Raw genomic sequence first — 14425 nt, 5'->3', positions numbered from 1 at the left:
ATGTACACTGATTGGCAGAATGTGACAAGTGGTGTTCCATAGGGATCTGTACTGGGCCTCAGCTTTTCATCATATATATCAATGATTTGGATCAAAGAATAGAGAGTTGTATATCCAAGTTTGCAGATTACACGAAATTAGGAGGCACAGTAAGTTGCATAGACGGAAGCAGGAAGTTACAAAGGAACATAGACAGATTAACTGAGTTGGCAAAACCGTGGCAGATGGAGTTCAATGTGCGGAAGTGTGAGGTCATCCACTTTGGATCCAAGAAAGACAAATCGGAATATTTTCTTAATGGCGAGAGACTAGAAATTGTGGAGGAGCAAAGGGATTTGGGTGTCCTGGTACACAAATCTCAAAGCTAGTGCACAAGTAAAAAAGGTGATCAAAAAGGCCAATGGAATGTTGGCCTTTATCTCAAATGGGTTAGAATACAAGCAGGAGGAAGTTATACTTCAGTTGCGTAGAGCCTTGGTCAGACCCTATCTGGAGTACTGTGTTCAGTTATGGGCATTGCACTGCAGGAAGGATATACTGACCTTGGAGGAAGTATAGCGCATGTTTACCAGAATGATCCCGGGGCTCAAAAGGTTAATTATGAGTACAGATTGCATACACTTGGGGTTGTATTCACTTGAATTTAGAAGGTTGAGGGGAGATCTAATTGGAGGTGATTAAAATGATAAAAGGGCTCGACAGAGTAAATTCAAAGAAACTATTTCTTGGGTGAGGGAATCCAGAACAAGGGGGCACAATCTCAAAATTAGAGCTAGGCTATTCGGGAGTGAAATCAGGAAGCACTTCTTCATACAAAGGTTAGTGGAAATGTGGAAATGTGGAATTCTCTCGCCCAAAAGGCTGTGGATGCTGGGACAATTGAAATAATCAAGACTGTGATCGACAAATTTATTAGGTAGTGGTACCAAGGGATATGGATCAAAGGCAGGTAAATGGAGTTGAGGTACAGACTAACCATGATCTAACTGAATGGCGGAACAGGCTCGAGGGGCTGAATGGCCTACTCCTGTTCCTATCAGTCTAGGCTGGATTTGAACCCAAGTCTCCCAAGATGGAAGGACATTGTGCTTTAACCAATGAGCCCCTTCAACAAAGTTTCTTTAAAATATATAGATAAGACACTAAAGGCTGTTGCAAAAATTTAATGATTATTCAAACAAACCTTTATAAGAAAATTTCTCTTACACTAAGCCTATCATCTACGCCAAACAAGATGAATTTTCTTCTTCCTCACAAGTTGTGTTTTTCTCCTTTCCATTGATATTTTCTACTTTTGTTATTTGCCAATTATATGCCAAATCCTTCTCCACAATTTCAATTTTCTCCCCAATTACATCGCACTAAAAAATTCTAAGATACAGCTGCCATGACAGCTCCCCAACCCACTCTCACTAGATACAAAAAACTAAACATATAGCAAACTTCTAACATATAACAAACACGAAAAAATTCTTTCATTTCATGAGGCAGGTAGAGGAGGAAATAGACAGAGGGAAGACAGGCAAGGAGAGGCTTACACAAAGGTACATGTTCAATGAAAGGGTGAGAGGCGCACAGAACTGGGGAAACAAAGACCAACAGGATGAGAGAGGAGAAGGAAAGTAGTAGAGTGGAGAGAAGCAGAAAAGTTTAAAGGAAGAAAGATTTTTTAAAAATTGCTCATGAAGAATTGGAGATCGACTAAAAATTTTTTAAAAATACATACATTTGAACTAGAACGTGACGTACCTAAAGAAGTGGTTATTTCCCCATAGAATTCTGTCCCCATGCCAGAGAGAGTTGGGAGCACACAACACAGCACCATTCAAGCAGGTTCTGAGAAAAGAAAGTTTAATTATCTGAAATTCAGGGTTCACACTCCAACATTAACTGTCTCCATGTCTTGTGATGAGCCATGGAATGATACAAATAAATAATGTTAGTCATCTTTGTGACATTGCTTCTGTAGATTAGAGACCAGGGTCCATTTTGGCTATTTTCAGAATAGTTGAGCATCAAATGAGACCACACTTGGGAAGCTTGGATAAAGTCTGGCAATCTGTTTTTACAATTACTGAGGTGATACGTTTATTTATGGATTCACAGGCCAGGAGTGCTGTATCCTAATGTCATCCTTTGGTAGTATAATAATTAAGTGAAAGAGAGAGAAGCAACACTTCAAAACCAGTGAGAACAAACTGAAGTATTAACTCAAAAAAGGACAAATGACAGAGACATCACATCCGGCTAGATGAACAAGATTTGTGTGCTTTACATAATAAATACAGTTGAGTTAATGTACTTCAATCTGTAGGAAAATAGATGTGTTTCCAATGTATTGTTTCATATATATTTATAGGATTCTGGTTGTTCCACAACTTTACTATAAACTCAAACTGAAAAAAAAAGATTTTTTTAGTAAAATGCTTTATTAGGGATGAGAAGCAGATACAACAGAAATCAATAAATAGAGCTTTTTAAAATACATTTTTAATGATCAGTCACAGGTTTGCTTATTTCCCTCCCCATCCCAGATCACTGCAACGCTTCAGCTTGATAACAGGGGGTGCATGAGCAACTTGTACCCTGATTTCCCTCCTTTGCTTTGGGGAATGCACCAGGCTCCTATTGGTCCCCATAATAATGCCACAGTTGAGACTGGGACCCTCTGAGGACATTTCTGTACCATTCTGTCGGTCTACTGTTTTCAAAATCTACTGTAAGTCGGCCATATCCTAAAGAACAGATTCAAATTTCTCAGACTAAACCCAACTTTGGCTTCTACCCTCACTAATCCAGTAAAACAAGCACTGTATGCAACAGTTAAGAAAAGATTAATGTACATTTTTGAATGTACTTCACCAAGTTGAGGGCTTCATGTTGGCATACTTGCTATCGAATGCATTAATATTAATTACTAACAGTAGAGTAAGTTACCCCTGAAGGTACAAATCAGAGGACATATTGACATGCACTCCACCTATGTGGTAGCCAGTCCCTTGCAACCCATACTAACATTGGCAAACTTCCAATATAGGTTTGGACTTGAAATGATCAAAGTCACAGATTACATCATAAGATCCAGATAGTATCAATGCAGCACTAGTGGAAATGCAAGTAATGGATCGGTTACTGAGTCTGCCAATGGGAGCATGATGCAAAACTTAAATTGGAACATTTTTCCATGAGACACTTCTAATAACAGCATCAGGCATACCCAGGTATACTATAGATTTGTTACAAGTACAGTACAAGGTAAATATCACAGCACACCTCAATCCCCAGCCTCTACAAAGTCCCCCTCTCATCTTTACCGATGGAGCACTCCCATTTTCACACTCTGCTATATCAGCTATAAGAATAAAAGGCCCATGAATTTTGTACTTTAACATTGATTTTTTTTTTGCTACAAAGAATCATTGGTGCTAAGTATTAAATTGGGAATACTCAAATTAATTTAACAAGAAAGTGACCTCCAATCTTTCTAGAGTGAACATGAACCTAGTCTGTATCATTGAAAAGGCAGATCAGTGTTAGACCCACATTTTCTGATTATGGCAGGATAGTCAACGGATGGGAATAAAAATGACAGCCACCTCAAGGACATCCACTTTTATTGGGCAATGATCACTAGCAGATGAAGGCAGCCAGTACTGCGACAAATAAATCCTAACTTTAAGAGGTAGAAGATGCTACAAATCCAGATCCCGCTCGCAATTTTTAGTCAGAGGTCAGAGACACTGAATAGACATGATCAAGTACACAAACCTTTAAACAGAATTCCATAAGGTAATCAAATTTAGAAGAAAACCGTATACAACACATTTAAGAAAGTAGACATTATTAACGGATAAGAAAAGCTGGCAGTCAAATGGAACAGAAAATGTTGGGAATACACACATGGACAAGTCAGCATCTGAAGAGAGAAGACAGGTTACTGACTGCCCATGTGACCCTTTGAATGGTCTACACCTGAAACATTAACTTGGCCTTTCTCTTTTCAGATACTGACAGACCTGCTGTATGTTTCCAAAAAATTCTGTTCTTAACTTGTCACACTGCCTCCCTTTCTCAGATTCGATATGGTTGCACTACTCTGGGCTTTATTCAGCCTTTATTGATGGCTGTATTGCTGAAACCACAAACTAAGCTATTGTGCAGGAGTTTGCCTTTATCTGATAGTTTCGATATAGACTGATTACCTGGCATTTTCATTTGGGCTGAGAATAACATCCCCATCTGCTGTAATGTCAATGAGACAATGCTCGGGCTGGATTCCAATTCCACACAGCTGAATGTCCTGAGATTCATCTGCACCGACTCTGGTGTGATCCTGTTAGAAATATCAGAAGCTTAAAGGTCAGCACCTGATACTTGGCTATAAATATTCACAGAATACATGTATAGTGCAGTACACCACTTCAGTAACCCAGCCTGAAGTATCAGTGTTTCCATGCATGCTGTAAACACCAATGCTGTCTTGCCAAATGTTTAAATGCAACCATTTTTTTTCTAATTAAAACATATAGTCAAGAAATAACTTAAAGCCAGGGTCAGTGGCAATTACAAAATATGAAGCAAAAATAATTACATAAAACAGCTACAGAAATAACAGTACATTTAAATAACTTACAATTAGACTTTAATAAGTGCATTCAAACCGGCAGAATTTGCTCTCTCAAAGTTGCAGAAAACAAAATTTATTGTGAGAAAAGGAGGGGTGATTTTACAATGTAGATACTATGGAAAAGATTATGGGACATCCTTCCTGCTAGTACGGGGAAGGAGATGGATGGGGGAGAAAACAGTCAGGCATTAATTCTGCTCAAACTCAATATGAAGTAAAAGTAGTGAAAAGTTGGCAAGGTGGGGTGCGATCGCACCGTATGTAAACACCAAGCCTCGTCAACCACAAGGGCAGGGTGGGAGGCTACACCCACAAGTCTCACTCAAGTACGTGGAGTAGAGTCAATTGCACATAAGCACGAGAAAATTCTATTATTTAGCATTTTCCCTGCTTTATATCCCACACTTTGTTTAGAATGTTTTGTGACTGATTTCACATACCCTACTGGATATCAGTGTTAACTGTATGATTTATATCAATTAGTGTTAATTGTATTCAGGTGGTGGGTATCAATTGGGGACTCTCAAATCCTTTTTTATAAGAGAGCTCAGCTGGGGTATGGTGTGTGTGTGTAAGGGGAGTCTCTATGAATAAAGGTTGGAAACAACTAAATACCAGACTCCAGTATGCTATCCTTCATCACATGGCGATCTGATTTTAACAATCAGTTCATTGAGCTAGAGGAAGCACATTGTCCAAATATACAATTGTTAAACAAAATGTTATACTTATGATGCATAACAAAATTAAGACTTCACAGTAAAATTCCATCTTGACTCTTCTTTTAATTGTGGTTTTGGTGGCAGTGTGCAGAGATAGATTGAATTGGTGCTGGGTGATTGGAAACAGAAATTCTGCGTGAATGGAAAGAATTCTGACCGGAGAAGCACGACAAACAGGGACCTGCTGTGTTGGGCACTCCAACAGTTTCATGTGATTCGGAAGAGGGTGTCTGCAACTTCATCCCAAAGCTTGTGGATGACATCAAAATCGCAGGGATGGTCAATACTGTGGAAGGTAGGGAAAAGCTGGAGGGGGACTTGAAACTGTTGGGGGAGGTGGGTCAACAATTGGCAGATGCAGTTTAATATAGCTAGGTGCAAAGCCATGTACTAAGGGATACAAAATAAGCAGAGGGATTATGGGATTAATGGGAAAATACTGACAAAAACTAATCAGGAAAGGGATTTAGGAGTTATGGTAGGTAAATCCCTCAATACCTCAAGCCAAAGTATAGCTGCTATCAAGAAAATAAATGAGATGTTAGCTTGTATAACAAGAGGAATAGATTGTGAATCAAAAGAGGTTATCCTGCCAGCATACAGAGTGTCGATCAGGCCGCACCAGGAGTATTACAAGCAGTTCTGGAACTCTTACCTCAGGAAGGACATAGCTGATTAAAAGAGGATTAAAAGTGGAAAAAAAATAGTTTTTTGGTAGAATGTAAGAAAGCATCAATTCACTGAGAGGGTGGTCAGTTTTTGGAAAAGGGAGGTTGTAGGGGGAAGTATCTTAGATCTCTTCAAGGTCAAAATAGACCAGTATCTCGAAGAGAAACACGTCATCGGTTACAACTAGGCTGCCCAGTTGGACCAATGGGCATCAAAAATCCATGGCTGCTCTGGTCTCACCGTGTACCTGGCCAATACTGGCAGGCGTGGGGCCTGAATGGAGGTTCGTGCCAAGGGCAGAGACTGAAACCCTGGAGATCAAGGGAGCAGAAATTGTTTCTAATTTTTTGGGCACAATTAACCAGCCATAAGTATTTTCTAAGTTTTGGTCTTTTCTAGCCTTGAGATTATCTATGTTCTATCACTATACTTTACGTATGTATGTTTTACCTCGTGCTAGTATTTTACATGCAATTATAAACATGTATACACATAATCCAATTTATTTGTTTTATCAAGCAATACACATCACGTGTGCTCTCATAACAGGCACTTTTGTTTCTAACAGGTGTAGCATATCTTGCTCACCTATGTCTCAGGTCCACTCTCCAAACATTTTTGTGTGAATTTTGTGCTCATCAATATGAGGGTTAAGTGTTGCAGAATGGAACAATAACCTTTCCAGTTACCCAATGCCAATATCACGCAGTCCTAAGTGTGGTTAGATGCAGAGTAACATTCCCTCTACTCTGTGGAGGATGAACAGCAATACAGGCTGGTTGGACTAAACAGCCTGTTTCCACGCTGTAATTTCCTTGTAATTACACTCTACATAATTCTACAACTTGCATTTATACAGCACTTTTAAGGTAGGGAAACGTCCCAAGGCACTTCACAGGAGCGTTATCAGACAAAATTTGACACCAGGTCACAGAAAGAGATCTCAGGACAGGTGACGAAAAGCTTGGTCAAAGACATGGAAAATAGGAGTAGGAGTAGGCCATTCGGCCCTTCGTGCCTGCTCCGCCATTCAATATGATCATGGCTGATCCTCTATCTCAATGCCACATTCCCGCTCTCTCCCCATATCCCTTGCTGCCTTTTGCGTCTAGAAATCTATCTAGCTCCTTCTTAAGCATATTCAGTGACTTGGCCTCCACAGCCTTCTGCGGTAGAGAATTCCACAGGTTCACCACCCTCTGAGTGAAGAAATTTCTCCTCATCTCAGTCCTAAATGTCCTACCCCGTATCCTGAGACTGTGACCCCTTGTTCTAGACCCCCCCAGCCGGGGGAAACATCCTCCCTGTCAGAATTTTATATGTTTCAATGAGATCCCCTCTCATTCTTCTAAACTCTAGTGAATACAGGCCGAGTCGACCCAATCTCTCCTCATACGACAGTCCTGCCATCCCAGGAATCAGTCTGGTGAATCTTCGCTGCACTCCCTCTATGGCAAGTATATCCTTTCTTAGGTAAGGAGACCAAAACGGCACACAATACTCCAGGTGTGGTCTCACCAAGGCCCTGTATAACTGCAGTAAGACATCCTTGCTCCTGTACTCAAATCCTCTTGCAATGAAGGCCAACATACAATTTGCCTTCCTAACTGCTTGCTGCACCTGCATGTTTACTTTCAGTGACTGGTGTACAAGGACACCCAGGTCCCTTTGTACATCAACATTCCCCAATCTATCACCATTTAAATAATACTCTGCCTTTCTGTTTTTCCTTCCGAAGTGGATAACTTCACATTTATCCACATTATACTGCATCTGCCATGTATTTGCCCACTCACTCAACTCGTCTAAATTGCCTTGAAGCCTCTTTACATCCTCCTTACAACTCACGATCCCACCTAGTTTTGTGTCGTCAGCAAACTTGGAAATATTACATTTGGTTCCCTCATCCAAATCATTGATATATATTGTGAATAGCTGGGGCCCAAGCACTGATCCCTGCGGTACCCCTCTGCCACCCCGAAAAAGACCCATTTATTCCTACTCTCTGTTAACCAGTTTTCAATCCATGCCAGTATGTTACCACCAATCCCATGTGCTTTAATTTTGCAAACTAACCTCTTATGTGGGTCTTTATCAAAGGCCTTCTGAAAATCCAAATAAACCACAACTACTGGTTCTCCCTTATCTATTCTACCAATTACATCCTCAAAAAACTCCAGTAGGTTTGTCAAACACGATTTCCCTTTCATAAATCCATGTTGACTTTGTCTAATCCCATTGAGATTTTCTAAGTGACCTGTTATCACATCCTTTATAATAGACTCTAGCATTTCCCTACTACTGATGTTAGGCTAACCGGTCTGTAGTTCCCTGTTTTCTCTCTCTCCTTTTTTAAATAGTGGGGTTATATTTGCCACCCTCCAATCTGCAGGAACTGTTCCATAATCTATGGAATTTTGGAAGATGACAACTAATGCATCCACTATTTCCATGGCTACCTCTTTTAGTACTCTCGGATGCAGATTATCAGGTCCTGGGGATTTATCGGCTTTCAGTCCCATTAATTTCTCCAGCACTTTTTTACTAACACTAATTTCCTTTAATTCCTCCTCACTAGTCCCTTGGTTCCCTAGCATTTCTGGGAAGTTATCTGTGTCCTTTTCCGTGAAGACAGAACCAAAGTATTTGTTTAATTGCTCTGCCATTTCCTTGTTCCCCATTATAAATTCTCCCATTTCTGACTGTAAGGGACCTACATTTGTCTTCACTAATCTTTTTCTTTTTACATACTTGTAGAAGCTTTTACAGTCCACTTTTATGTTCCTTGCAAGTTTACTCTCATACTCTATTTTTCCCCTGTTAATCAATCTCCTGGTCCTTTTTTGCTGAATTCTAAACTGCTCCCAATCCTCAGGCTTGCTACTTTTTCTGGCAACTTTATATGTCTCCTCTTTGGATCTAATACTATCCTTAATTTATTTTGTTAGTCATGGTTGGGCTGCATTTCCTTTTGTGTTTTTGCACCAGAAGGTAGGAAGGTTTTAAGGAGCTTCTTAAAGGAGGAAAGGTGGAGAGGTTTAGGGGGGGGGGGGGGGGGAATTCCAGAGCTTAGGGGCTAGGTAGCTGAAGGAAAAAATGTTCCAAAAATGTGCCTCTGTCCCAACCCAGAAGAACATCAGTGTGACATTTTTCATTTCTGTAGCCAGATGAGAAAACCAAATTGGTTCTGCTTTGCGGTGTGGGCTTGCACCTAACTAGGAACTGGGTTGAGACTGCTACATATTTTACGTAGCACCCTTAGGGAAGAAACCTTCCAAGCTAAAACATGAAATGTATGGTATCTATAGCATTGTCAACAGTGCTACACATGCTCACCTTCAAGTAATAGACAAGAAGTTCATTGAGTGCAGGGTCAGCATTCAGGTTGACCAGAAAGCATTTGTCATCCCCAACTTTGATGCCAGAGGACTCGAGAGAAATACCCATACTCTCAAGCTGCTTTTGCCTCTCCTGCAGACAACACAACAAAATTACAAAACAGATTAACTCCTTCAAAATTAGAATGAGAAAGCTTCACCCTGGCAATTCAAAGCAAACATCTGTCCTTTTATTTGGTGATTTAAAAAGATATGAGGAGAGTTATTTGGTTACAGCAGAGAAAATTGCACAGATTCCATGAATCAAGTCAGGTCTACTGTAATTAATGAGTCTTGAATATAAAAGCCTGCCTGGATCCTTTAGCAGTAATAGTTTTAAGTCACCTCCACACAAAGACTTGCATTAAATCTCTCTTGTAAACCTGATCACAGCTCCTAATTTTAAAAAAGCTATATACTCCAACAAAGGCAACCTTTTCATGCAAAAACAAAGCACAGGCTGCTTAGAAAATACTTGCCAAATTCAATTTTGTTTTCTCGGAGACACATTTGTAGAATTAGCACATTTCTCTTCACTTTGACTTTAAATTAAAGAAAATCCTCATACTGTGCAGTCACAGTAGCTACCAATAAATCTAATCCAGTTCAGCTTTAATCAAATGTCACAGAAATTCATGGGTAACAAGATTTAAAAAAACAATCTTAGTTTGAAAGGGAGCAAACGCAAGTAAAATTGTTGAACCACACATTGAACTCTGAATAGCTCAAATGACATATTATTCGGCGTAATTTAAAATCTCATTCTCCACAACCCCCATCAAAAAAAATGCCTGGGCCCCAACTCTGGCTTAGTTAAGTTTGTAGCAAAAAAAATCCATTTAAACAATTAATCATCTTTCCAATATTTGCAGTTGAAAATTCAAACTAATGTTGCCATTGTCAGAAAATACCGCACTGAAGTTTGGAGAAGGTTCACATGTCTGTGAATGCACAGAATCAAACAGTGAATCTCCATCAGCACAGTTAATGGAAAAATCAACTGTGTTTCCAACCATAGTACAAAATATGAATTTAGCCACTTCACTATGTGCTGGAACAGGAGAACTCTGAAGTAGTCTCAGAGCTTGTGGATCCCCCCCCCTACAATCCCTTTCTCCAAAAAGTAATGTTAATGTAAAGAGAAAAGGCAAGAGATTTATTCATGTGAACACAGTCCAACATTTTTTATTGCAAGAGGCTGCGCCTGAAATTGACAATTTCTTGAACCAAATTCCTGCTTTTGTTTGTAAACCTATTATGGTTACGGAATCTTATAAAATATGAACATTAAAGAATCTAATGCAAGAATATGTTTTTATTGGGTAACAGGTACAGTAAAAACGCTTCATGTTAAAGTAAAAATACAAACATTCTGGTTGACACCATCACATGAAGTAATGATGCTGGGGAGAAAGGTGGAATGGAGGTCAGGCACCCTTTGTTCAAATGAAAGAGAAAACTGGAGGGAAGAATCAGCTGCTGTTCATTAATTCACACCTCCTCAGAGCGGCTGTGTTGGAAATGTAGGGGAATGACACCTGCCCTCTAACCGCAGGGAGAAAACTTCATGGCACCAAAAAAGGAATGTGTTTTATTTTTAAAAAAAACAACCGATGACTAGGTACTTTGGCAGCAAGTATGCAAGTTTTTTTTTATTCTGAAAATCAGTACCTAGAACATAAGAATAATAATGTGATCAAACCCTTGTATTAACTTTCCCCCACTTACAAACCTGTGCAATTTCTTCAGTTTTCCTCAGTTTCTCCTCCCAGGTGACAGTCAGGTCTTTGATGAGTTTTTCAGATTCCTCTAATTTCTCTTTGAGCTCAGGAGCTTTCATTGCCTAAATGACAGGGGGGGGAAAAAAAAGAGACCATTCCTACCATACTCTAATACAAGTAATTACAATTGAACAACTGTACTGAGAAACCAAATTTATCTCAGTCATAGCTTGCAACTTTTCACTCGTGCACAGGCAACAAAGTGAATCTTCAGCTGATTTTCAGGATAACCACATGTGTATGAATATTAGAAGGTATAGCGAGTTACAACTCTGCCCCTTTGCCTCTTGGGCACAAAATGTTGAGAGAGAAAATGGTTTTCATCTGATCAATTCTACTCTTTTCAGAAGAGTAGATTTGTTTTGAGCTTTTCATGGCTTCCCCCCACCCCCCACCACTGCCCAAATTATTTAATCTCCTGAAGGAGATAAAACAACTGCAGAGAAAATTTTATAAAGAGAATAAAGCTCGTCAGCCACCCCACTGGTCAAATGGTGAAGGACTCCCAAATGTCAGTCTCACATCACAATCCATATTATTGAACAAGCAAGGTGTTCACTCTATTGTGTTGATGCATTTAAACATCTATTTGTCTAAACAGTCCCCACCACTTACACAGTCCACACTTAGCATAGGCAGCCATATATATCGGGCAAATGGCACTAACCATTTGCTGTTACCATAGGAGTCTATTACAAAGGCGCCGTTTATAAAGTATTAAGCGTGCCGACTATTCCTGGCAGTTCAATAGGTACTTACCTTGTACTTACCAATTTAAAAGGCTCTGCTGATTTCAGCCGAAGTCAGGTCTTCAGGCAATTTCAATCAGCTGTTCACGCCTCATTAAGGTGCGATTACCTTAGCGATAAGGTTCTGGATGTAACTGCTAACAATTAGGAAAGGCAGTTGCTAAGTCGAGACTGCCTGTTTTAAAAAATATTCTGTTTACAGTAATTACCTTTTTGGTTTTACCGTTAACCGCGTATAGCGGGCAAATCACATTAACACCAACGTGCCCGTTATAAGAGGTGGGGATTGAATTTATCCTCAACAAGCTCCTTTTTAAAACTATGAGTCAACAGACACAGCGTTACCCACTTCACAAAACGGAGGGAAAAAAATCCTAGTCTCTTGTCTTGCTTTAGCCTTGCCCATTTTCTACTTGTATCTTATAGGTCTACAATCACATTTTCACGTCCACCTGACAGCGCAGTTGGGGCCTCGGTTTAATGTCTCATCCGAAAGACGGCACTTCCGACAATGCAGTAATCCCTGTGCATTATAAATGCAAGTTCTTTCTTCTTTCTTTAAGGTAGCAAATTTTAAAGGATGCTGCATAAAGGCTTAATACAATTTTCTTTCTTTCAGGAACAGTCTAAAATGAAAAGTGGATCAGTGAGGGGTACTACGGGCAGAATCGCTCTTTACAATAGTCAAGAGTTCTACCAATACTCTCGCACCTCCAGCGATCTATCCTGCCAGTGGCCATGGATCAGACTGAATTTCCCAAAGCACAGTAAAATGTAAATAGCTCGGGATGCTTCAGGATCTTAAACTTCTCTCATATTGCAGGGATGAGACATTTAAAGTGATGCATGAGAGATGAGTTTTGCTTCGAGAAAAGTTTAATCGTTGAAAAACGTATTGATTAATGGGTAGGAGTTTGTGTTGAATATATTTACAGAAGTTGACAATTGGGTATCAGATAGTTTTCCAGTTTTGTAAACAACTGTTGGCCACATGGATTTGAAACCTTTCCACAACTTTTTTTTTGCAAAAACAACACAATCAGAGAGCTGCTTCTGAATAGCCAGCACTTCAACTCAGGTTGTTTCCTACATACAACAGTGACTACACTTCAAAAATACTTCATTTGTTGTAAAGCACTTTGGGATGTCATGAAAGGCACTATATCAATGCAAGTCTTTCTTTTTATTTGTGATTGAAAACACCCTTTAGTAATGCTCCAAAAAGCTGCCTCCAGCTATCTTCTGTGTTGATTACTCAAAGATAAACACTGTCTTCCAAAAAAAGTCATTTCAAATTTAAGCTCTGTCAGATTGGCTTAAGAGAAACAATATGTACAATGCAGAGGAAAAATGGGGGCTGTTCCATTGCTCCTCAGTAGCACTACACCAAAGCTTCTTCAAAGGCTTTTCTGGCGCGTGCACCTGACCATGCCGAAAATAGCGCAGCAATGTGAATTTCATGCAAATGAATGTCAGACGGCTTTGTACTGAGATATCCTCTAATAGCGCTGAATGCAAACTGCCCCCCTAAAAACCTGGCATTGCTGATTCTTCAGCTGCTGTTTAGGTGCCGGTTTTCAGTAACAGGCTGGTATTGTCAAGCTCGATCTTTGACTTTTTAAATAAAAAATGGTTTTGCTGCTTCAGGACTTGTAGAACGCTGTTAGTATTTTACACTTAATGATGGCGACCATGTTCAGTATTGTGCCATTCAACCCCCTATTGTGATATGTCAACTGAAGACAAGCAAGGGGACACAACTGCAAGCCCTCTTGACAGCTGTTGAAGTCATTCATCTGCACCTTTCCTGAGCAAATAACAAACTGTTACCCCACCAGAGAATAAAAACTCCCCCATCCTCCCTCCCTGACTATAAACCTGCTCCATGCCACTTGGAATTTTAAAAAAAAAGGAGCGACATCTCAATGTCAATCCAGCACACTCCTCCTATTCCTGTACCATCATTCTTCATAACCAGACTTGTTTCAATGCTCCCCCACCTACTGTTTGGCGCAATGGAGTTGCCCTCTTATCAACTCCCTCCAAGGACTGCAGAGACGCCTGGACAGCTACCAACCCAGCCATGGCACAGCAGCACGGACACATTCACAGAGTTCGGCACATTTAAATCACGGTGAAGACCATCAACGCACAAATCACAGCTTCTGGCTTCCAAAATTGATTTCAAGACTCTCCAAAATTCATCAACAGCTGACTGTTTTACAATTCAATGCTCCATACACCCCAAAATCCACAAAAAATGATATGTGGCTTACATGCGACCTATCCCGTTTAAGGTGGAAGCCCCATAAAATAAGTATCAATTTGTGCAGATTTTTGAGTGTATGGAAGCAGAGTACAGATTAAATACATATACAAATAAACAATTCCAGTGAAAAATCAAGAAAAGAAGTAAGTATCCAAAAACAAGAACCAAAGGTGACATGAGGAAAAACTTTTTTACACAGCGAGTGGTTAGGATCTGGAATGCACTGCCCCA

At 39.9% G+C, this 14425-nt stretch overlaps 1 protein-coding gene and 1 long non-coding RNA gene across 6 annotated transcripts in view; one reads left to right on the top strand and one right to left on the bottom strand.

Annotated features, from left to right (window-relative positions):
• The window catches only part of LOC137336405 (uncharacterized), a 38631-nt gene extending 25064 nt beyond the window's left edge, over nucleotides 1–13567 (top strand). Inside the window, exons 4-5 of one of the 2 annotated variants that reach the window (XR_010966592.1) lie at nucleotides 5434–5644; nucleotides 12545–13567. This is a non-coding gene — a long non-coding RNA (uncharacterized lncRNA). Of the gene's footprint in view, nucleotides 1–5433; nucleotides 5645–12351; nucleotides 12453–12544 lie in introns of those variants that run through there. The other variant, XR_010966593.1, reaches the window with a different exon arrangement.
• kif13a (kinesin family member 13A) overlaps nucleotides 1–14425 on the bottom strand; it is a 268194-nt gene that overhangs the window by 75176 nt on the left and 178593 nt on the right. For all 4 annotated transcript variants that reach the window (XM_068001653.1, XM_068001655.1, XM_068001654.1 and 1 more), the window contains exons 12-15: nucleotides 11128–11238; nucleotides 9355–9489; nucleotides 4203–4333; nucleotides 1750–1836 (exon numbers count right to left, since the gene is read on the bottom strand). In XM_068001653.1, coding sequence (XP_067857754.1) covers nucleotides 1750–1836; nucleotides 4203–4333; nucleotides 9355–9489; nucleotides 11128–11238 — 464 coding nt within the window. The remainder of the gene's footprint in view (nucleotides 1–1749; nucleotides 1837–4202; nucleotides 4334–9354; nucleotides 9490–11127; nucleotides 11239–14425) is intronic.

The sequence above is a fragment of the Heptranchias perlo genome, chromosome 2 (assembly GCF_035084215.1).
Source record: "Heptranchias perlo isolate sHepPer1 chromosome 2, sHepPer1.hap1, whole genome shotgun sequence".
In the NCBI taxonomy this organism is placed as follows: domain Eukaryota; kingdom Metazoa; phylum Chordata; class Chondrichthyes; order Hexanchiformes; family Hexanchidae; genus Heptranchias; species Heptranchias perlo.
This window is presented reverse-complemented; position numbering and strand designations above follow the sequence as displayed.